A 24,872-nucleotide genomic window follows, 5' to 3' on the forward strand; every position below is an offset into this window, starting at 1 on the left:
AACGGTATGAATACAGTTGACTGTACCTGTGTGCATTAGCAGCATTGGGTCCCTCGCTGAGAGGCATGTCCAGGCTGACAGGACTGTTACTGTTCCTCTCGCTGCTCTCATAGCCGCTCTCCATCCTCTGGATGAGCCTGGGGGGCTGCTGCTCCATCTTATGGCCCCTGGGGGTCGGCAGGGTCCAAGAGGAAGCCATATTACCAGAGGGCCCCTGTTCTTTTCCAGTAACTGACCCTGTGGAGCCTTCGGCTGGGGCCCCACTGTCTTCAGGCAAGGTGGCCCCTAGGGGACTATACCCGGCCTGTCTGCGTTTCTCCCTGCTGAAGATGCTGTCTATGTTGAGGACCTCTCTCCGGGGCCTCCAGGCCGGTCTGTAGCGTCCCCCGGAGGAGCTGGACTTGGACTCACTGCTGGTGCTGTCTGCCTCCCAGTCTCTGGACTTGGTGGCGGCCCCCGGCTCAACCCCTAGACCCCCAAGGGCCCCGGAGCCCGAAGAGGAGGCGGAGAGGGGCCGGCTGTGGATAATGTTGCTCATGGTCTCCTTGAAGTCCCTCAGTCGACTGGAGGAGGAGGACTTGGTCGCAGTGCGTGGTGCCTGCTGCTCTTTCAGAGTCTCACCTAGAAACCAGGGAGAGAGGGGAGAGAAAAGGATTGAGATTGAAGAAAGGGAGACAGAGCGAGAGTGGGAGATAAAGACGTTAGTGATATGATGGCATGTGTTGATGGGGGAGAGGTGGAAAAAGCAAGAAAATAATGGGCTGAAAGTGCAACGTGAGTAACAACTTTGGTGATAACTGATAACTGGACAGAGCAAAATAAAATGGTAAGGCCACACATATTACAGTACACTACACGATACCATACTCCTGTACCTGATTCTGATCTTCTGGTTAAATTTGGAAAACCAAAATACTTTGAACTACTGAGGCACTGATTCTGATGAAGTCTTAAGTTGCTAGATACAGTATATAATCTCCTGAGCCATCATGCCCTTATTTCATAGGTCACTTGTCCCCTGGCTCTGCTGTGTGGTTGGTCACTAGTCTCCTGGTTCTGCCGTGTGATTGGTTCCTGCATACCCTCGCTGTGGTAACCTGCCGACGTGGCCTCGTCAGTTTTAGAGCCCCGGCTCCTCTCCTCAAGTCGGCGAGGACGACTAGAGCTCCGCTTCCTGTCACTGGCCCCGCCCTTTCTGTCCACTGTCCCACCTTTCCTCAGAGAGTGGCACTGCACTGGTCCACTGTCCGCCACTTGGCCTTAGCAACAATGAGAAGCGGGGGAGGACATTTTGAATGACCGTTTATGTGGTTGAGACATGACACATGATCAATGATTAACATGATTGGGTAATGGCTGTGGCTTTAATCCTCTATACAGTACATACAAAACTGTTTCAGTATGTTGGGGTGAGTACTACATGCATAATCCTAAGTAGTTGCATGTGTGTGTCTGCGTGAGTGTGAGTGTGTGTGTGTGTGTGTGTGTGTGTGTGTGTGTGTGTGTGTGTGTGTGTGTGTGTGTGTGTGTGATCTATTCCATATATATGTTTGTGTGTATGTATATAATAGGGCTGACCCCAATTAGTCGACTGGTCGAGAGGCTGTTGGTCGACCGAGATTTTGTTTAGTCGAGCATTCAGCAAATATATGAATTTTTTATGGCACACGAGAAACCTGTCTGATTCGCGCCTATCTCAGTGAACTAATCCATCGCGGAGGGCGCAGGGATGGAACAGTCCAAGAAGAAGGGGAGTGTGGCTCAAATGCACAAAGCACGTCTCTTTCCAGAATGTGCTCTCTCCTGCCAATTTGACAACATTCATTGTTTCATAACTTCATTGTGTGAATTGTTTTCCTTGATTGTTAGTGTCTATCAATTCCCCATTACATGCATCACCAGTATTACATTTAACCAGTATTACATTTAACCATCACCAGTATTACATTTACTGTTGATTCCTATAATTTCTCATCTGCAATGTTTGTTTGGTTATGGTAATTTCTGTTAATGCATTCAATATATTCTTTTTACAGTCTTTACGTTGTTTGCAGAGCACACAACCTATGCTACATTTGTGAGAAACAAGTTTTGGTGTATTTCATTCCAGTTTTGTCAATTTAGTCATTGTCGCTACTGTCAATGTTAAGTAAGGACGCGCACCTGATTACGCATAGAAGTAGACCTAGGCTACCTGGCCTGCGCGCAAACGTTGGCCTGTAAATGTGCCCATTTGGGGATCTGATAGTATTTCTGATTGTCGTAACTCACCACCACCACTAATGAGCTGTGGAGCTTCTCAAAGTAATGTTTTCTTCACCTCAAACAATTGAATTTAATTCCTCCTCCTCCTACCTGTGGTCTCCAGGCTGCTGTGTGAGGCTGCATCATTGTCCTGGTTACAGATGACCGTTCCCTGGGAGTCGGAGGAGAAGTGGCTGGCCATGGACTCATGGTGGGAGCGGGAGTACTTGTAGGAGTAGCTGTCTGTCGACGAGTCGGTGCGAGTGTCACTTGAGATGGACGGCTCCCGGCCTGATGACGACACATGATGAGCAAAACACGTCAGCATGACAATGGAACAGACACAGACAGCCTGCAGAGATAATGGGATGGCACAAGCCGCAGTAACAGTTGGGCGGGATTTGCACTTTAGGGACTATTCCATTAGTTCCATTTGAAAGAAAACAGATACTATTTGAACCCAGGCGTAGTATGTAACAGCTATCCTGTGTGTAGCAGTGATCTGTGTGACCCGACGCGTCTCGTACCTGAGTCCTCACTGTCGTAGTAAGCCTTGTTGAAGTGGTGCAGGTCCAGGCGGGAGGGCAGGTCCTGCACTGACACGGGCGTCCCCCGGGGGTCAGCGTAGAGCAGTAGCAGGGGTTGATAGTGGCCCTTGATGCACCGCGACACCACGTCCTTCCACTTGGGCCCGATCTACCAGGAAGAGAGGAAAGCGCTGTCACAACTTTCCAGGGAAATCAAAATAAAAGTATTTAGATGTGAGTATTCAGCCCATCCTTGATGTGAATCTCAAACTGTTGGGACAGAGAAACATCCAGAAAATTACACACAGAGCAATGCAAGTGAGCTCACATAAGAATGAGAGTTAGTAAAATAAAACAGTTACAGTACAATATTTACTGGATAACATTAACTGACTGTAAGTGCCAGAGGGGCAAGAACCAAGAGTCATGAGGGAAGTTGTTATCAAGCAAAGTCTTTCCCTCCATTTTCCAACCCTGTCTTACCTCAACCTGGTTTTCCCAACGCAAGAGTGTGTGTTTGAAAGTCTAAATGTGTGTGTGTGTGTGTGTGTGTGTGTGTGTGTGTGTGTGTGTGTGTGTGTGTGTGTGTGTGTGTACAGTGGTGGCCGCTGTGCTCTGGCTCTCTATTGGCCACACCTTCCTGTCCAGCTGGCCAGATAAACAATGGAGGGATATCCACTGTTTCAGGCCACTTTTGTTCAAACCCTCACTGGCTCACATGCCGGCTTTACAGACACACAGAGGCAGACAGAGAGAGAGAGAGACAGAGAGAGAGAGACAGAGAGAGAGAGAGAGAGACAGAGAGAAGAGAGAGAGAGAGAGAGAGAGACAGAAAGAGAGAGAGAGAGAGAGAGAGAGAGAGAGAGAGAGAGAGAGAGAGAGAGAGAGAGAGCTACTTTGTGTGCAACTGTCCAGGAGTGAACGTACAGCACAGCCATTATGAGACTAAAGCAATGATAAGATAAGAGAGGAGAGAAGGGAGAGGAGAGAGAAAGGAGGGGGAAAGAGTGGAGAAGATAGAGGCTCACACACCAAGTCACACTGGGAGATGGGACCTGACCTGGAACTGCAGGAGAAGCCAATCAGAAATCACACCCATGACTGCTCACAACACTGCTGAAGTGTGAACCACCAATCAGAGTTCATCCAGTTGATCTCATGTGACAGGCTTTGATGTCCTCAGAAACTCTGCAGACCTCTCTTTGTCCATGATAAAGACTGTGGCAGGTTACATGCTTCTTTGCATGAATAACTCTACATACAGTGAGGGAAAAAAGTATTTGATCCCCTGCTGATTTTGTACGTTTGCCTACTGACAAAGAAATGATCAGTCTATAATTTTAATGGTAGGTTTATTTGAACAGTGAGAGACAGAATAACAACAACAAAAATCCAGAAAAACGCATGTCAAAAATGTTATAAATTGATTTGCATTTTAATGAGGGAAATAAGTATTTGACCCCCTCTCAATCAGAAAGATTTCTGGCTCCCAGGTGTCTTTTATACAGGTAACGAGCTGAGATTAGGAGCACACTCTTAAAGGGAGTGCTCCTAATCTCAGTTTGTTACCTGTATAAAAGACACCTGTCCACAGAAGCAATCAATCAATCAGATTCCAAACTCTCCACCATGGCCAAGACCAAAGAACTCTCCAAGGATGTCAGGGACAAGATTGTAGACCTACACAAGGCTGGAATGGGCTACAAGACCATCGCCAAGCAGCTTGGTGAGAAGGTGACAACAGTTGGTGCGATTATTCGCAAATGGAAGAAACACAAAAGAACTGTTAATCTCCCTCGGCCTGGGGCTCCATGGAAGATCTCACCTCGTGACAACTGGGTGAAAGTGCTGTGGTCAGATGAGACCAAAATGGAGCTCTTTGGCATCAACCCAACTCGCCGTGTTTGGAGGAGGAGGAATGCTGCCTATGACCCCAAGAGCACCATCCCCACCGTCAAACATGGAGGTGGAAACATTATGCTTTGGGGGTGTTTTTCTGCTAAGGGGACAGGACAACTTCACCGGATCAAAGGGACGATGGACGGGGCCATGTACCGTCAAATCTTGGGTGAGAACCTCCTTCCTTCAGCCAGGGCATTGAAAATGGGTTGTAGATGGGTATTCCAGCATGACAAAACACACGGCCAAGGCAACAATGGAGTGGCTCAAGAAGAAGCACATTAAGGTCCTGGAGTGGCCTAGCCAGTCTCCAGACCTTAATCCCATAGAAAATCTGTGGAGGGAGCTGAAGGTTCGAGTTGCCAAACGTCAGCCTCGAAACCTTAATGACTTGGAGAAGATCTGCAAAGAGTGGGACAAAATCCCTCCTGAGATGTGTGCAAACCTGGTGGCCAACTACAAGAAACGTCTGACCTCTGTGATTGCCAACAAGGGTTTTTCCACCAAGTACTAAGTCATGTTTTGCAGAGGGGTCAAATACTTATTTCCCTCATTAAAATGCAAATCAATTTATAACATTTTTGACATGCGTTTTTCTGGATTTTTGTTGTTGTTATTCTGTCTCTCACTGTTCAAATAAACCTACCATTAAAATTATAGACTGATCATTTCTTTGTCAGTGGGCAAATCAGCAGGGGATCAATTACTTTTTTCCCTCACTGTACATGTTGATTGTTGTTTATTTTGTAATTTTTGTATGGTGTGAATATCCACTGTAGGATAATAAAGTTGACTACGGGCAATTCCATGGTAACGGAATTACGCAGAGATTTTTCACTTTAAAATCTATACTAAACAAAAACCATTGATTTCAAAGTTTATCAAACCGTAGAGAACTCTATGCACAAGGACTACTTTTACAATTTCCACTGAACATTTTACAAAAACCCATTTACAGGAAGAACTGTGCAGATACAAAGTTTAGTAACAGAATAAAACTGAGGGAGATTTTACCGTAATTCTGTTACCAAACTTTGCATCCGCACAGTTTTACTGGTAAATGTTTGTTTTTTTAACTGTGTAAATTGTTCAAAGCAGTCTCAGCGTAATTCTGTTACCGTGGAATTTCCCTTAAACTAAACTACTACTATGACAACCGTCCCTCCTTTGGCTGTCATGACAACACAGCCTATGTCACATATAAAAAATTGAGTAAAAACACCTGCAGCTCGTTAGTGAGTCAATGTAAACTAATGGCGCTGTGGGTGGTGAAATGAGCAACAAACACGGGGGGGGGAGAGAGAGAGAGAGAGAGAGAGAGAGAGAGAGAGAGAAAGAGGGCTTAGAATAGGGCCGATGGGCCAGTCCACTGTTTAGCAATGAAAGAAAACAGGTATTTCGCTGTTAAAACATAAATATCCTCTCCCTCTTGACAAAGCAACGTGAAAGAGAGAGACAGAGACATTAACATATAAGATGGAGGATTCATATCTGAGAGGAGTCCAGGAAAAAACACTTGTATAGCTCATGTTCATGCCACAGTAACATCACCCAAGTGAGGAGCACAGCACAGCCAAACATAGCTTGTATGATTTTTTAAATACAAACATACCAGGAGAATAAAACACAGAAACTACACAGTAAACATTTTTTTTAAATACATTCACACAGAGTAAGGATGGGCATTTGACATTTTTTGACTGTTTGAGTACTCAAAATACATTTTTAGAAGACAAGGGCCGCACTGGAATGAAAAAAGTTGCCAGTGTGAAGTGATGCACACCTTGAATCTGGAACAGTTGTTCTCAAAAAGTGATCATTTGAAACAGGGCTCAATTTGGGGAGTGGAAAGAAGAAAACATTCTGGGTTACAAACCTAAACCGTCTTCTTTTCGATATACATACGTTCAATTTAGTTTATTCTGCCTGTTCTTTGGAAATTTCTCAATAGATCAACAAATCCACATTGAGCACTGTATGGTGATGAATTTCAGCCATGACATCTGTTTGGTGACTTAGACCTGTGCTTAATGATTCTGAGGAAAATTTCTGTATTTTATTTAACCTTTATTTAACTAGGCAAGTTAGTTAAGAATAAATTCTTATTTACAATGACGGCCTATCCCGGCCAAACCCTAACCCGGACGACGCTGGGCCAATTTTGCGCCGCCCTATGGGACTCCCAATCACGGCCGGCTGTGATACCGCCTGGAATCAAACCAGGGTCTGTAGTGATGCCTCTAGCACTAAGATGCAGTGCCTTAGACCGCTGCGCCACTTGGGAGCCCAAAAATATGCTCTTTGTCTTTATCAAACTAATATTTTTGCAAATTTTCAGTGATGAACCTGTCTATGTTTAGTGGGGTTATAGCCTAGGCTAACCAACTCTAAATGGCAGTTCGCAAAGTAGCCTAAGCGGAAAATGGACAGGACGCAAATAATTTTAAAACTGAAGCTCGTTGTTGGAACAAGTATTTTCCTACTTCAATCAACCAGTCCATTTTGAATTGAAGATAAAACTGTCATCATTTGGAAAGGAATGTAGTTTGTGTATCCTATCAGTTAGATACGTTTTTATAGGTATTTATTTCTGTAGGCCTAACGGGAGCTTGTGTGCGCACTCAGCACGCGCGAGCGTAGGGAGTGGTCGGAACACAATTGAGTGAATGAGACACAGAGGGGAAATATAATTTAGGGAGAAGAACTGTGTGATGTAAAGCAAATTAACATTGTCTTCAAGACAGAATTTTACTTGCCCGTTCAGGCAGCCACAAAGCACATTCCACCAAATAGTTTCACAGTATTTGAAAATGATTTGATCCCTGGTTAAAGATTGAGCTTTGACGCCCGTTCGAGTACTCGATTACTCATGCCCATGCCTAACACAGAGTAGGTAAAAGTTGCCCCTAACCACTGACACAGGGTCAGATATTTTGTTCATCATAATGGTTATGGTTAGGGTTAAAGTAATCCTAGATCTGTGGATAAGGGCAACTTCCGGAGCCATTCACCCGGGTCGATTTGGTATTTGTTTTTTTACCTCTTTGACATGTGCGTCGTCAAAGTACATCCACTTGCGTATCTTGGTCTGGAAGAAGAAGGTGGAGTAGTGCTTGCCGTAGTAACACACCATGCCCACCAGGTAGAGCTCTGCCTGCTTGGCTTTGTCATCAGTCACTCTGTAGAAGAGCTGTGAGGAACAGGGAGAGGACAGATGGATGCACTGATATTCAGCCCCATAAGGACATTCAAAATACTGCAATACTGTACATCAAAAACAGATGTGGGTTAATGTAATTTTTCCTGGTCAAGTCACAAGGTCAGTAACAAATTAGGCCCTTACAGTAAATATAATCCATAATATACTTTGCCTGTCATACATTTACATTAACTGAGGCCCAGGGTATCCAAACAGACATCAGGAATGTTGGTATCAGATCACAACACAACTCTCCAGAGGTTCTCAAAGGTTAGCTAGCTTTTACAGCCGGTAAACACCATGAAAGATTCAATAGAGATGGGAGATGGTGCCTGACTTGTGTGTTTACCACTGAGTCAGAGTATAGAGACATCAGACTTCTTTTTAACCACTCTGGTGTTAGAGGCTAGACACATTACAGCATATGCAAACCCAGTACAGCCTAACCTTGTGGCATCTTGTAAAGGAAACTGTAAGAGTGAGTGTGTGTGTCTCGTGTGTGTGTGTGTGTGTGTGTGTGTGTGTGTGTGTGTGTGTGTCTCTCTCTGTGTGTGTGTGTGTGTGTGTGTCTCTCTCTGTGTGTCTGTGTGTGTGTGTGTCTGTGTGTCTGTGTGTGTGTGTGTGTGTGTGTGTGTGTGTGTGTGTGTGTGTGTGTGTGTGTGTGTGTGTGTGTGTGTGTCTTACATCCCCCAGGCGCAGGCAGGTGCCCAGGCTGTGGATAACATCCTCTGCCAGGTCTGAGTGGTCAGAGTCCCACACCAGACCTATGGTGATGATCTCTGGAGAGTTCATCAGCACCCGACGGATACGCAGCTTCTCCCCACAGTTACTCTGAAGCAGGGAGGGAGGGAGAAAGACAGGAGGGAAGGAGGAGAGAGAGGGAAGAAAAGTCCGCGTGAAGAGGTGGGAGAGGCAGACGGTAAATTGAGCGTAATAAATCACAAATATAAACACAAAATCCTCTAACAAACAAAGAAATCCTAAAGCAAAGTCTACCATGACTCATTACATACTGAGTGGACAGTGATCTTTATCCATTTAGCTAGTTCAGCGTTGACGATGGTTCATTTCAAGGCAGCACTCACAGTGAGCTGTGTCTGAAAAGGTCAGCTGGCTGTAGGCCAAGTCCTGACAATGACATCCCCCAATTCAAGTGTCACTTCTATGCCTGTCACAGAGAGCCAACCGTCCTTTACACTGGGTCCAGGAGCATGTGGAGTTCCTTAAGAGAAGGTTTACCACAGGATTCCTTTCATAGAGCTGATTCTGGCCAGAGCGGTGTGTGTGTGTGTGTGTGTGCGTTTGTATGCGTGGGAGAGGGACGCATGTCACCGCATGCACCTGCCATCTTGACCTCGTTTCCCAGAAGTGAGGCTGGAAACAGGCAGGCGGAAGGCCCCCTGAAGGCAGCGACTGTGCACACGCCAAATTTGCCATAAACAGAGGAGACTTTCTCACAGCACATGAGAGCACTGAGGTTTCTCACACACAGACCAGCGGTAGAAGCCTCAGAGTCAGCCAATACTTACTGAGAAAAAAAATACAGTTCTGAAAAATGTCTTTAATTGTACAACATTGTGGGAGCTCGTTAGATATATGTAGACTCTAGTGTTCACCTTACGGGACTTTAGAGGGTTTAATGTTTGATAAGACAAAGCTGTGAGGGAGTACATGAATAATAGGAGTAATGTTTGACTGGGAGATTTCATGTGGTTGAAATTTTCAAAGCTAATACTTTGAGCTGCTCATGTTGAGCCCCCCTGGTCCTTTCAGTTCAGTGTCTAACCCAGAGATATTACAGTCGGAGCACTGAGGACTGTGTGCTTGGCTGACCTTCGAATGTTGTTTACTGCCACTCTAGAAGCCATGGAGTTCCGCTGAACCAGTCGGCCCACACTCAATACAAGCCTCAGCTAGATTGTGTGTCTGAGCATGCATTTGTGTGAGAGTACAGTTATTTTCATTGACTGAATAATCCCCCAAAAGGTGGCTACAAGAAATTAATAATCAGAACATTTTCACCACCATAAGCAATAATATGTGGTGAATATAAATGCAATAGACACTGAACAAAAATATAAACGCAATATGCAACAATTTCAATCATTTTAGAGTTACAGTTCATAAAAGGAAATCAGTCAATTTAAATAAATTCATTAGGCCCTAATCTATGGATTTCACATGACTTTGAATATAGATATGCATCTGTTGGTCATAGATACCTGTGGATCAGAAAACCAGTCAGTATCTGGTGTGACCACCATTTGCCTCATGCAGCGACGACACATCTCCTTCGCATAGAGTTCGATCAGGCTGTTGATTATGGCCTGTGGAATGTTGTCCCACTCCTCTTCAATGGCTGTGCGAAGTTGCTAGATATTGGCGGGAACTGGAATACGCCGTCGTACATGTCAATCCAGAGCATCCCAAACAGGCTCAATGGGTGACATGTCTGGTGAGTATGCAGGCCATGGAAGAACTGGGACATTTTCAGCTTCCAGGAATTGTGTACAGATCCTTTCGACATGGGGCCGTCTATTATCATGCTGAAACATGAGGTGATGGTGGCGGATGAATGGCATGACAATGGACCTCAGGATCTCCTCACGTATCTCAATAAAATGCAATTGTGTTCATTGTCCATTGCTTGTGCCTGCCCATACCATAACCCCACCACCAACATAGGGCACTCTGTTCACAACATTGACATCAGAAAACCGCTCGCCCACATGAGGCCATACACGTGGTCTGCAGTTGTGAGGCTGGTTGGACATACTGCCAAATTCTCTAAAATGACGTTGGAGGCAGCTTAAGATAGAGAAATGACCATTACATTCTCTGGCAACAGCTCTGGTGGACATTCCTGCAGTCAGCATGCCAGTTGCGCGCTCCCTCAAAACTTGAGACATCTGTGGCATTGTGTTGTGTGACAAAACTGCACATTTTAATGTGGCCTTTTATAGTCCCCAGCACAAGGTGCACCTGTGTAATGCACATGTTGTTTAATCAGCTTCTTGATATGCCACACCAGTCAGGTGGATGGATTATCTTGGCAAAGGAGAAATGCTCACTAACAGGTATGTGAGAAATAAGCTTTTGTGAGTACGGAACATTTCTGGGATCTTTTATTTCAGCTCATGAAACATGGGACAAAATTTCACATGTTTTGTGTTTATATATTTGTTCAGTGTAGAACGCTGTCACAATCATGTTTTTGGAAATTGCATATTATTCATGTCCATGTAAACTTGAGACTGTAACTACAACGGCACTCTGGCACTGACATGTTTAGGTGGCTACTGACAGAATGTAAGAGACTTGATGTGTGTCCAGTTCATCCAATCAGCACGTGTCGTGGGTTAGTCTTTTTTCTATGCTTCAGGGAGTAAGAAAAGTGTGACTGGCTTGCAGAATGGGCTGCGGCGAGTTAATTGATTACTGTCCCATGTGCTGGGGGGGGGGAAATCTATATTCTTATTTTTATACCCAGGGCCAGTGGCCCGGTACCAGTCCGGAGCCCGGTGGCTGGGAAACCCTGGTCTATGGTATGGTAATGTATAGTGTGCTAGTATAATCACGTCTAGGATGCACCTCATAGGTTACAATATCGCCTTTGCGAAACTCACCGGACAGTTGCGTAGGTCTCCCACAGTGCTAGCGTTGCGGAGCAACTCTCCAAACATGTCTGGTGTGGGCTTGTCTCTACACTCCAACATCCTCACTGCCTGGTTACTGTAGCAGAAACACACAGAACACTGACACTCAGACATCGACAGTATGAGACGACACTCACTCAGACATCTAGTCCTTGCAACACCGGGATTGTGGGTGTGAGTCATGGGCCACATATACAGAGCGTGTTAAATGTAAGTCACTTTTCGATAAAAAAAAAGTTTTCAATAAAGACATTGTATTAAAAGACAGACAATACAGCCACGGCCTTAACACTGCTGCTACTGTTCATGTGAGACAGCACTGCCCTTCACTGCAGGGCACTCATCTACAAGGTGAGTCTTTGTCCCTTCCCATTCTCTCCAGGTCTCTGGGGAGATCTCTCCACCTATAGAGGTGCACACTCCAGACGCTCCAGGGTTACACTGTAGGTTTGCTCTGTGCTCTGGTGCAGGAGAGATGACTAGGTCTCAGGAGACAGACCTTTGTTATTGGCAAATAAACCGTTGTCAGGATACAGCACACTCCTCTGAGGGGTTCGTGGAGAGTGTGTTTGTGTATGTGTGTGTTTCTCTAAGACAGAGAGAGAGAGGAGAGAGAGAGAGAGAGAGAGAGAGAGAGAGAGAGAGAGGCTTGTGTTGGGGGATTTTGGGCTTATATCTGGGCCAGAAGAGCGTTGAAGAATCAGATAGAGCCCATACAGAACAAATACCAGACTCATGTCATGAAATATGAATGGAGACATTTCATAACTTTTGCATAAGAAGTTTGCTCATAGCATAACAAGCCCTCTGGGTTGACTGGCTACAGCACACAGCTGGAGACGTAGGCGGGCGGGCAGGCTGGGCAGGCAGGCGGCCCCTGGTTCACTACAGCTAGTCTGTAGCCTAACGGAGGGATGATTCTCCTCCCACAGCCCAGAGAGGTGTTGCTGACAGCTCCTAACCCCAAGAATAAGAGCGCTATTTCCCATTCCTAGGTGACCTGATATCAACCTGGCGTGTTAATTCTATTTAGCAGAGGAGAAAGAAAGCATTTTCGGTCACAATGTTGTAATTTATGTCTCTGGGCCGAAAGAGTGTTCATTTTCTGCTCTGCTCAGCGTAAAAGAGACTGAAAAAGGCTTTTCATTGTATTGTCTATTCATGAAGTAAAAGGAGCATATTTCAATTGGTGCCCTTAAATTTTCACTTTTGAATAAAAGTATGCACCTAATGTGGCCCTATGTATGGTGTTAGTTAATTAACTGCAGGGTATGAGTCATATCTAACCAAACAAGTTAGAACTACTCAGAACTTGTTAGAGTCCACCAGAACCCCTGAAGACAAATCTGAACATTAGTCCGAACTAGTCAGTCCCAGTCAGAACACTAGTTAGTACCAGTCAGAACACTAGTTAGTACCAGTCAGAGCTAGTCAGTCTCAGTCAGAACACTAGTCAGTACCAGTTAGAACACTAGTTAGTACCAGTCAGAGCTAGTAAGTCTCAGTCAGAACACTAGTCAGTACCAGTCAGAACACTAGTTAGTACCAGTCAGAACACTAGTCAGTACCAGTTAGAACACTAGTTAGTACCAGTCAGAGCTAGTAAGTCTCAGTCAGAACACTAGTCAGTACCAGTCAGAACACTAGTTAGTACCAGTCAGAGCTAGTCAGTCCCAGTCAGAACCAGTCGGCTCAGTGCTGTTTCCCCAGTCAGAGGGTTACTTACCAGAGGGAGGTGGTGGAGATGTAGTGCACCATCTGAATAAAGGGCAGTGGGTCAGAGGAGGCCCCACAGCTGCTGCACACACACTGCAAACACACACACACATCAAGTTACGCGACTATGATAAGCAGAGATGGCTTCACTTCAGTTAATTAAAATAGAAATGGATGGGCGGATCAATTCTGAGATTAAAAATGTTTTGATTGACTGTGATAATATAAAGCAGTTACTTCGGCTTGTATTTGTACTGATGCTTGTGTTTGTGCTGACCTGTTCGAAGAGTGTCATGGCAAACTTCTGGTGTGGGATGCAGTGCTTGGCTGTGCAGATGTCTTCTTTGGTCTCGTCTGAGATGTGGAAATGGATCCGCATTAGAATATTCTCCTGTGGGGGCAACAGGTAGAGACAGTCACGTTAGCGGTATGCCCGTTTTTTTTTGTGTGTAATTGTGCATGTACGGAAGTGTGTGTGTGCTTGTCCACATATATGTTTTTACTTAATCACACTACTACGTCATGACAAAACCAACACACAATGAAAATATCCTTTTGAAAAAATCACTGGAGTCCAGTGAAGCACAGAGGCTCTGGTTGGTTATACTGGGATAATTTACTGGTTGATTGATCACTCTAACTGCAGCACCGCAGAGAGAGGGTCTCCACGGGGAGGGTCCAGTGTACAGTTAGCATCTGCCCCGCACCCACCATCTCACTGCCTCCGGACCTCAGCCGCAGCCAAACACCTCGAATAATACACATAAAAAAAAACACCCAAGTTGCAGTTTTTGTATGTTCCCGGTTGTCAGCAGAACATAAGGGCTGCTAAACAAGCAGAAGAGGGTGAGAGAGGAGAGATAGGAGAGAAGGAAGAGGTGGAGAGGAGAGAACAGGCCCAGATAGTGATACAGGGTAAGGAACAATCCTCTGGCTGGCTGCCCAATGGCATTGCTTATAAGATTAGCTGGTGAGGAGGAAATAAATGATTCTTTACAATCATGCACCTCTGAGAGGGGAGAAGGAGGGATGGCCAGTGGAGGAGCACAGGCTCGTTTGTTTCTTTGTGGTAGTTTGGAAACCAGGTGGACTCTGCTTACTGTCGGTGGGATCAGGAAAAGGCCCTGTACAGAACTCTGCACTGCAGCTTCCCAAAGTGAAAAACACTTCCCAAACCTTTCCTTTGTTCTGCCAAAGAAAATAGTGACTCTGCCACTGTTTTGTAAATGTTATGCTACTGCAAATGTCTGGTTTCAACATACAGCATTTAGATATGAGATCCCTTTTAGCTGATCTCTTAACTCTTCTGTTTCTGTATACAGTTGAATTCAGAAGTTTACATACACCTTAGCCAAATACATTTAAACACAGTTTTTCACAATTCCTGACATTTAATCCATGTAACAATTCCCTGTCTTAGGTCAGTTAGGATCACCACTTTATTTTAAGAATGTGAAATGTCAGAATAATAGTAGAGAGAATGATTTATTTCAGCTTTTATTTCTTTCATCACATTCCCAGTGGGTCTATTTTAAGAATGTGAAATGTCAGAATAATAGTAGAGAGAATGATTTATTTCAGCTTTTATTTCTTTCATCACATTCCCAGTGGGTCTGAAGTTTACATACACTCAATTAGTATTTGGTAGCATTGCCTTTAAATTGTTTAACTTGGGTCAAACGTTTCAGGTAGCCTTCCACAAGCTTCCCACAATAAGTTGGGTGAATTTTGGCCCATTCCTCCTGACAGAGCTGGTGTAACTGAGTCAGGCTTGTAGGCCTCCTTGCTCGCACACGTTCTTTCAGTTCTGTCCACAACTTTTCTATAGGATTGAGGTCAGAGCTTTGTGATGGCCACTCCAATACCTTGACTTTGTTGTCCTTAAGCCATTTTGCCACAACTTTGGAAGTATGCTTGGGGTCATTGTCCATTTGGAAGACCCATTTGCGACCAAGCTTTAACCTGTTTGGGATAGGGGGCAGTATTTTCACGTCCGGATAAAAAAACGTACCCGATTTCATCTGGTTACTACTCCTGCCCAAAAACTAGAATACGCATATAATTAGTAGATTTGGATAGACAACGTCGCCCGGTTGGAATATTATCGCTATTTTACGAGAAAAATAGCATAAAAATTGATTTTAAACAGCGTTTGACATGCTTCGAAGTACGGTTATGGAATATTTAGAATTTTTTTTGTCACGAAATGCGCTCGCGCGTCACCCTTCGGATAGTGACCTCAACGCACGAACAAAACGGAGCTATTTCAATATAACTATGGATTATTTCGAACCAAAACAACATTTGTTGTTGAAGTAGAAGTCCTGGGAGTGCATTCTGACGAAGAACAGCAAAGGTAATCCAATTTTTCTTATAGTAATTCTGAGTTTAGTGAGCACCAAACTTGGTGGGTGTCAAATTAGCTAGCCTGTGATGGCCGAGCTATCTACTCAGAATATTGCAAAATGTGCTTTCGCCGAAAAGCTATTTTAAAATTTGACACCGCGATTGCATAAAGGAGTTCTGTATCTATAATTCTTAAAATAATTGTTATGTTTTTTGTGAACGTTTATCGTGAGTAATTTAGTAAATTCACCGGAAGTTTGCGGTGGGTATGCTAGTTCTGAACATCACATGCTAATGTAAAAAGCTGGTTTATGATATAAATATGAACTTGATTGAACAAAACATGCATGTATTGTATAACATAATGTCCTAGGAGTGTCATCTGATGAAGATCATCAAAGGTTAGTGCTGCATTTAGCTGTGGTTTTGGTTTTTGTGACATATATGCTTGCTTTGAAAATGGCTGTGTGATTATTTTTGGCAGGGTACTCTCCTGACATAATCTAATGTTTTGCTTTCTCTGTAAAGCCTTTTTGAAATTGGACAATGTGGTTAGAATAACGAGAGTCTTGTCTTTAAAATGGTGTAAAATAGTTGATTGTTTGAGAAAATTGAATTGTGGTATTTTAGTTGGCTTTGTATTTCGCGCCGTGCGATGACATTGGCTGTTGGCTAGGGGTTCCGCAGGCATATGTCCTTAACAGGTTAACTTCCTGACTGATGTCTTGAGATGTTGCTTCAATATATCCACATAATTTTCCATCCTAATGATGTCATCTATTTTGTGAAGTGTACCAGTCCCTCCTGCAGCAAAGCACCCCCACAACATGATGCTGCCACCCCGATGCTTCACGGTTGGGATGTGTTCTTTGGCTTGCAAGCCTCCCCCTTTTTCTTACAAACATAACGATGGTCATTATGGCCAAACAGTTCTATTTTTGTTTCATCAGACCAGAGGACATTTCTCCAAAAAGTACGATCTTGTCCCCATGTGCAGTTGCAAACCGCAGTCTGGCTATTTTATGGCAGTTTTGGAGCAGTGGTTTCTTCCTTGCTGAGCGGCCTTTCAGGTTATGTCGATATAGGACTCGTTTTACTGTGGATATAGAAACTTTTGTACCCGTTTCCTCCAGCATCTTCACAGGGTTTTTTGCTGTTGTTCTGGGATTGATTTGCACTTTTCGCACCAAAGTACATTCATCTCTAGGAGACAGAACGCGTCTCCTTCCTGAGCGGTATGACGGCTACGTGGTCTCATGGTGTTTATACTTGCGTACTATTGTTTGTACAGATGAACGTGGTACCTTCAGACATTTGGAAATTGCTCCCAAGGATGAACCAGACTTGTGGAGGTCTACAATTTTTTTCTGAGGTCTTGGCTGATTTCTTTTGATTTTCCCATGATGTCAAGCAAAGAGGCACTGTGTTTAAAGGTAAGCTTTGAAATACATCCACGGGTACACCTCCAATTGACTCAAATGATGTCAATTATCCTATCAGAAGCTTCTAAAGCCATGTCATCATTTTCTGGAATTTTCCAAGCTGTTTAAAGGCACAGTCAACTTAGTGTATATGTAAACTTCTGACCCACTGGAATTGTGATACAGGGAATTATAAGCGAAATAATCTGTCTGTAAACAATTGTTGGAAAAATTACTAGAAATTTGTGGAGTGGTTGAAAAACGAGTTTTAATGACTCCAACCTTAGTGTATGTAAACTTTCGACTTCAACTGTAGATGTATATCAAAAAAATAAGCAGGGGTGGAAGAATGAAGGTTAATGCACGTGGGGAAGTGGGGGATAAGGTAAGTAAGTATGGAGGAATAAGGGAGGTGAGAGAGGAAGTGTGGGGGAGGGTTGTCTCTTACGAAGCACTCTGCAGCGTCGTCCATGATGCCCAGCTGGAAGCGCTGTTCGTCCTGGAAGGTCTTGGCCAGGGCGCTGCGGAGCGCGTCAGACGGCAGCACCTTCTCACTGCTGAACTGGAACTGGGCAAAGATACTCTAGAAACAACAAGAGACAATAACACAGCATGGTCAATAACATTAACACTATCTGGAGTAAAAGGAATTGTACAAAGAAATTATAGGACAACTTTGCCTGATGACCCCTTGCTGTCCACAGTCCACTTGGTCGTGCTGCTGCTCCAGTTTCAACTGTTCTGCCTGCGGCTATGGAACCCTGACCTGTTCACTGGACGTGCTACCTTGTCCCAGACCTGCTGTTTTCAACTCTCTAGAGACTCTGAATGATCGGCTATGAAAAGCCAACTGACATTTACTCCTGAGGTGCTGACCTGTTTCAACCTCTACAACCACAGTGATTATTATTATTTGACCCTGCTGGTCATCTATGAACATTTGAACATCTTGGCCATGTTCTGTTATAATCTCCACCCGGCACAGCGAGAAGAGGACTGGCCACCCCTCATAGCCTGGTTCCTCTCTAGGTTTCTTCCTAGGTTCTGGCCTTTCTAGGGAGTTTTTCCGAGCCACCGTGCTTCTACACCTGCATTTCTTTCTGTTTGGGGTTTTAGGCTGATGTAAGGAGGGCTTCATAAATACATTTGATTTATTGATTGACAAATTCACAGGGTTCACATACAGTGCATTCGAAAAGTATTCAGACCGCTTGACTTTTTCAACAAAAAAATATTAATAATCATCAGCAATCTACACACAATACCCCACAATGAAAAAGCAAAACACACGTTTTTAGAAGTTTTTGCAAATGTATTCAATATAAAAAACAGAAATACCTTATTTACATAAGTATTCAGGCTCTTTGCTATGCGACTCGAAGCTGAGCTCAGGTGCATCCTGTTTACATTGATCATCCTTGAGATTTTTCTAAAACTTGAATGGAGTCCACCTGTGGTAAATTAAATTGATTGCACATGATTTGGAAAGCCACACACCTGTCTATATAAGGTCCCACAGTTGACATTGTATGGCTGAGCAAAAACCAAGCTTGTTTGGATCCACCAAGGCACTTCCTAGAGCTGGCCGCCTGGCCAAACTGAGCAATCGGGGGAGAAAGGCCTTAGTCAGGGAGGTGACCAAGAAACCGATGGTCACTCTGACAGAGCTCCAGAGTTCCTCAGTGGAGATGGGAGAACCTTACAGAAGGACAACCATCTCTGCAGCATTCCACCAATCAGGCCTTTATGGTAGAGCGGCCAGATGGAAGCCATTCCTCAGTAAAAGGCACATAACAGCCCACTAGTAGTTTGCCAAAAGGCACCTGAAGGACTCTCAGACCATGGGAAACAAGATTCTCTGGTCTGATGAAACCAAGATTGAACTCTTTGGCCTGAATGCCAAGCGTCACGTCTGGAGGCAACCTGGCACCATCCCTATGGTGAAGCATGGTGGTGAAAGCATCATGCTGTGGGGATGTTTTTCCACGACAGGGACTGGGAGACTAGTCAGGATAGAGGGAAAGTTGAACAGAGCAAAGTGCAGAGAGATCCATGATGAAAATCTGCTCCAGAGCAATCAGCACCTCAGACTGGGGCGAAGGTTCACCTTTGAACAGGACAACAACCCTAAGCACACAGCCAAGACAACACAGGAGTGGCTTCGGGACAAGTCTCTTAACGTCCTTGAGTGGCCCAGCCAGAGCCCGGACATGAACAGGATTGAACCAACCTGACAGAGCTTGAGAGGATCTGCAAAGAAGAATGGGAGGAAGTCCCCAAATACAGGTGTGCCAATCTTGTTGCATCACCCAAGAAGACTTGAGGCTGTAAACGCTGCCAAAGGTGCTTCGACAAAGTATTGAGTAAAGGGTCTGAATACTTGTGTAAATGTGATATGTTAATTTTTTGTTTATAAATTTGCAAAAATTTCTAAAAAACAGTTTTTGCTTTGTCATTATGGGGTATTGTTAGTCGAGTGATGACGGAAAAAACAATTTAACAAAGTCTTCATCCTTAGAATAAATATACTGTTGATCGGTATATGGGCAATTCCATGGGAAAGTCAATCTGACTATCCACAAATAAAGTTCATTTCCGAATGAAACTACGTTCACATCTATCCTTAGGGCCTATAAGTTGGAGTTCAGGTTTTATTTGACCAGTTTACGTAGGAAATTATATGAATTTTGTCCATTACAGAGTAGGATGCCGAGTCTCAAAAAAGGCTTTTCAATCAAAAATATTTAATCTTAAGAAAGGGCTCACGGAGCTTGTTTTTCCACTCACGGCTGTTCCCCAGTGTAAGTTATGAAGATGAAGCAATACAGACCGAATTAAGTGTCTTGAGTTTTGTTTGCATGTTCTACAGTGTTGCATAGATAGAAGGGGTGACTGACAGGCAATGTAACATCCATAAAGTTTTTTAGGAACGTTTTTGTAAAACACCTTAAATCGGATCATCTTGAAACTTGAGCCTGAGTTAGTTGAGCCTGAGTTAGAATACCTCATGATAAGCTGTATACTATTTAGCAAAATAGTTTATCTACAGTACCAGTCAAAAGTTTGGACACACCCACTCATTCAAGGGTTTTTCTTTATTTTTACTATTTTATACATTGCATAATAATATTAAAGACATGAAATCTATGAAATAAAACATGGAATCAAGTAGTAACCAAAAGAGTGTTAAACAAATCAAAATATATTTTATATTTGAGATACTTCAAAGTAGCTACCCTTTGCCTTGATGACTGCTTTGCACACTCTTGGCATTCTCTCAACCAGCTTCATGGAATTAATTTCAATTAACAGGTGTGCTTTGTTAAAAGTTAATTAGTGGAATTTATTTCCTTCTTAATGCATTTGAGGCAATCAGTTGTGTTGTGACAAGGTAGGGGTAAAAGACCAAGTCCGTATTATGGCAAGAACATATCAAATAAGCAAAGAGAAACGATATTCCATCATTACTTTAAGACATGAAGGTCAGTCAATGCAGAAAACTTCAAGAACTTTGAAAGTTTCTTCAAGTGCAGTCGCAAATAACCATCAAGCGCTATGATGAAACTGGCTCTCATGAGAACCGCCACAGGAAAGGAAGACCCAGAGTTACCTCTGTTGCAGAGGATAAGTTCAGTAGAGTTACCAGCCTCAGAAATTGCTGCCCAAATAAATGATCCACAGAGTTAATTTCAACATCAACTGTTCAGAGGAAACTGTGTGAATCAGGCCGCTTGAAAAACAAGATAAAAGCGGCTATTAGTACTGTTTGTACATCTTAAGACGACGTAACCAGTATACACTTACTCAAAATAAAGATAACTCAAGAAATCTGTCATTATTTTTGACGTTTTTGCCGAGGAGATCTTAGTCGACAATTTTACATCTAACTAAGATGTTTAGTGCAGAATTTCTCAAGTGACAAAATGTGCATGAAAAAGAGTTGTCTCTCGTTGAATGACAACAAACACTTCATTGAAGAATCCCTACTGTTGACCAATCACAGACAAAGGGGCGTAGACTTTGGCTACCGACTTCGGCTTGCCTCGAGAAAAAAATGGCGTGTGCACGAACAGCCAGAACAAAAACTTGTAGAATACGAAAACGAACAAAACGTCACAAAATGTAATCATAATATAAGCACAAACTGTTCCAAACTGTTTCTGATGGGAAGCCTGCAGCCGCCTTAAAGGGATAATCCACCCCAAACCACTAATTCCTATTATTAACAGTGTTAAACAGTGTTAAATAACACTAATATGTGGAGAGAAAAACATTTGGAACAAATGTTTCATTTTGTCGTAAGAACAAGATTAGTACAAACCTGTGAAAATCGTTTTTGGAAATCTATTGCAGCTCAAGTCTACTACAAAACGCAAAATGCAATGTTCTCTCTCTCCCTGGGCTGGCTGGCTAGCTAGGTAGCTAGCTAGAAAACATACACACAATAATAACAAAGTCAATATCAGCATGTGAAGTAGCTAACTAGCTGTAAAATCGCCTAAATCAATTTGTCACCAAGTTCAACTTATAGTTCATTTCTTACACTGAGATATAAATGGAGTCTCTGCCCAGAGCGAGAGCAGCATTACATTTTTTCCAACAGAGATCATTTTGAGATGGGGAAACTCCATTAGAATCGGATTGTGTGATGATTAGCTTAGCAACCGCGTGACGCAGCATGACAACGTGCATGCGATTGGTCGACAGTCAGTTGGGTGGGGCGTTTCTCTATTCATTGCCCAATGGAATTACTATCTCCTCCTTTCTGTAACATCTGTGTTTCCTACAGACAGGGCAAATTGCAACATGGTACTTGAAGGACAAACGGAGGTGAATAATTTAGTACACTGTTTAGATTGAGTACATCTAAGCGAAATCTATAATTTGTCATGACGATATTAATGGACAGATGTGTCCTAGACAACCATGGCCATACCATCTATTGGTTGATTGGGTGATCTAGAGTGCAGGTAATTGTTTTAAAAGCGTTATAAAATGGGATAGTGTGTAATCCAGTATCTCCAGTGATGAGAATTATATAGCTATGACAGGTTCCTACACGATTTCCTGATTTTCACAGGCGGACCACTTGGAAGTTAAACCACGGAGGGAAGATTGTATTTTACCCACGGATAGAACATAGGCCTTCACCAAATTGACAGGAGTTTTATGATTTTTATTTCTGGGGGTGGATTATCCCTTTAACCCTAACACTTTATCACAGCCATAATGTAAAACATACGAGTTAACAGCCATAGGGGAAAGTATTATAGCTTTGTACTTCCCACTGTCACTGTACTGCCTCCGAGTATTCAGGTATTCACCAGGGCATGACACGTTCAGGTGCAAGACATCCTTACGAATGGACTAATCTCATAACACAACCTAGACTTACTGAGAGAAGATGGCCCATTATAATGCCTTTTTGTTTCCTCAATCAAAAAACACCCTGAACAATGTGAGTGTTTATTGGGAAAGCAAACACAGACACATGCAGGCACACAAACACCCACAGGTGTGCATGCAGTTGTGCACGCACGCACGCACGCGCACACACATACACACGTTTTCCCAGCCGCTGCACCTCAATTTATCTTGCGCAAGGAGGAGAGCGAGCGAGAGGAGAAGAGAAGAGGTGGGTGAGGTAAGGGAGAGAGAACAGGAGCGGCAGAGAAAGAAGTGGGGAGAGGATAAATGATCATAGCCTAATAATTCTTCTCAAATTAAATGCCTGGCAGAAATGCCCTGTAATCGACCCCTCAAATGAGCCCTGGTGAATTCTGATAAGGCTGAAACATCAAGAGAGAGGGAGAGAAAGAGAGGAGAGAGGGAGGAAAATGGAAAGGGAGCATAGGGAGAGATGGAGAGAGCAGTGGGGGAGAGAGAACGGGAGAGAGAGAGAGATGGAGTAAGAGAAAGAAAAAGCAGAGGAGGGTGGGGGAGATGGAGCGAAAGAGAGAGAGAAAGTGCAGAGGGAGCAGCAGAAGTACACTTAAGCCTACAATGACTATGACTCACACTGAGGTACAGTAGACAGGAGTGTGAAACCAGCTAACCTGTCACAGTCAAAAGGACCAGACCTAGTTAACCAGTAGCTAAAAGGATGGCCTCGTTGAACCCACAGGGCTCTTTCACTCTCCAAGTCCTGCCAGCTGGCCAGATTCAGCTGCTCTAAGCCATGCCTGCCTGCCTGCCTGCCTGCCTGCCTGCCTGCCTGCCTGCCTGCCTGCCTGCCTGCCTGCCACAGACCCACAAAGGAATCAGAAATGCCTTCAAATGTCACCATCAAACCCCTCTGATGGCCCTGCAGCCCTAATGCATCGCAGATCACACCACTCAGATTCACAAGAGCTCATTAAATCTGCATTTGGGGGTAACAAATCCCACACGGCTGAGTGTGTGAAGTGCCATCCTGCAGCCACTCAAAAGGCATTTGCGCAGCCTCGACTGTCACCTCGGGTGTGTGTGAGTTCGTGACACCTCCTCATTAAGATCGAATCAACGACTCAAACCAGGAAAAGAAATAACTTCTGGCCCTCAGGATGAGTCTTGTGGTATAATGAAAGTAGCATAGAGGCAAAGCTAGTCTGGTTCTGCCAGCCAGATAAAGAAACAGACAATCAGACAGGGATGTGGAACGCCAGACAAAGAGTCCAGTACTGCGTAACATCTAAGTTAGATAGACCACACTCAGACAGAAATACACGGTCATGGTGAGATATATAGAATAGTCATTGGTCACAGTGAGAAGGAGGCGGTCACGGACACGTTAAGACAGCGAGACGGACCATCGCGGTGAAGCAGAGAGAGAACCGTTGAGTCCGTCACACTCCTCACAGACAGAGAGACCGACAGAGACAAACGGACAGGGGAAAGCACAGGAGAGAGCCTCTCGTTCCCAACTGAGATATTGAACGTTTGATGGAGAGTGCCAGTGGCATTCCTGCACATTAGATGGAATGTAATAATAAAAGAAAGAGTGATGAGAGAGGGGGGATTGGAGGGAGCAGAGTGAGAGAGAAAGGGGGAGAAAGAGGGACTGTAAGGGAGATAGAGAGACAATAATAAAAAAAGAGGGGGGGGGGGGGAAGCTGGCTAAAGCCAATGATCTACATTCAGCAGTCTGTCCAGATCAAATCAAATCAAATTGTATTTGTCACATGCACCGAATACAACAGGTATAGACCTTACAGTGAAATGTTTACTTACAAGCCCGTAACCAACAATGCAGTTTTAAGAAAATGCCACAAAAAAAGTAAGAGATAAGAATAACAAATGATTAAAGAGCAGCAGTACGTAACAATAGCAGGGCTGTATACAGGGGCTATCGGTACAGTGTCAATGTGCAGGGGCACCGGTGTCGAGGTAATTGAGGTAATATGAACATGTAGGTAGAGTTATTAAAGTGACTATGCATCGATAATAACAGAGAGTAGCAGCAGCATTCCAGAGGGGGGGGGGGGGGGGGGGGGGGGGGGGGGCAATGCAAATAGTCTGGGTAGCCATTTGATTAGCTGTTCAGGAGTCTGACAGTCAGAGAGAGATCCATGGTACATAATCCATAACCACTGTCCAGGCATCCAACCACTGCCTGTCCACACCAGGGTAGATTACTTACTTACTGACAATTCACATGCTGAGATACACATGTTCACATTCAAAGGCATGGTCCTCCATCTCTCTGGGGGCACTCAGCTAAATCCACAAAAGTCACTTGAGAAAAATACTCCTAGATTTACTGTTAAAATCAACGCAACAGTCCAAAACCAAAATAACCATCCTCTATCTGCATTCTTAGGAAGGCATTACCTGGAAAGGATTCATGAGTAAGTGAATCAACTCCTCCAACCCCAAGCCCCATCCT

General features: G+C 44.0%; 1 protein-coding gene across 5 annotated transcripts in view; it reads right to left on the reverse strand.

Moving 5' to 3' along the window:
• The window catches only part of usp54a (ubiquitin specific peptidase 54a), a 104,827-nt gene that overhangs the window by 12,717 nt on the left and 67,238 nt on the right, over window positions 1-24,872 (reverse strand). For 4 of the 5 annotated variants that reach the window (XM_045700766.2, XM_014154022.3, XM_014154024.3 and 1 more), the window contains 10 exons: window positions 17,457-17,591; window positions 13,519-13,632; window positions 13,252-13,334; window positions 11,496-11,601; window positions 8,554-8,700; window positions 7,711-7,860; window positions 2,772-2,940; window positions 2,356-2,535; window positions 1,083-1,259; window positions 27-621 (listed from right to left, as the gene is read on the reverse strand). In XM_045700766.2, coding sequence (XP_045556722.1) covers window positions 27-621; window positions 1,083-1,259; window positions 2,356-2,535; window positions 2,772-2,940; window positions 7,711-7,860; window positions 8,554-8,700; window positions 11,496-11,601; window positions 13,252-13,334; window positions 13,519-13,632; window positions 17,457-17,591 — 1,856 coding nt within the window. The remainder of the gene's footprint in view (window positions 1-26; window positions 622-1,082; window positions 1,260-2,355; window positions 2,536-2,771; window positions 2,941-7,710; window positions 7,861-8,553; window positions 8,701-11,495; window positions 11,602-13,251; window positions 13,335-13,518; window positions 13,633-17,456; window positions 17,592-24,872) is intronic. The other variant, XM_045700767.2, reaches the window with a different exon arrangement.

The sequence above is a fragment of the Salmo salar genome, chromosome 18, assembly GCF_965601325.2.
Source record: "Salmo salar chromosome 18, fSalSal1, whole genome shotgun sequence".
Lineage (NCBI taxonomy): Eukaryota > Metazoa > Chordata > Actinopteri > Salmoniformes > Salmonidae > Salmo > Salmo salar.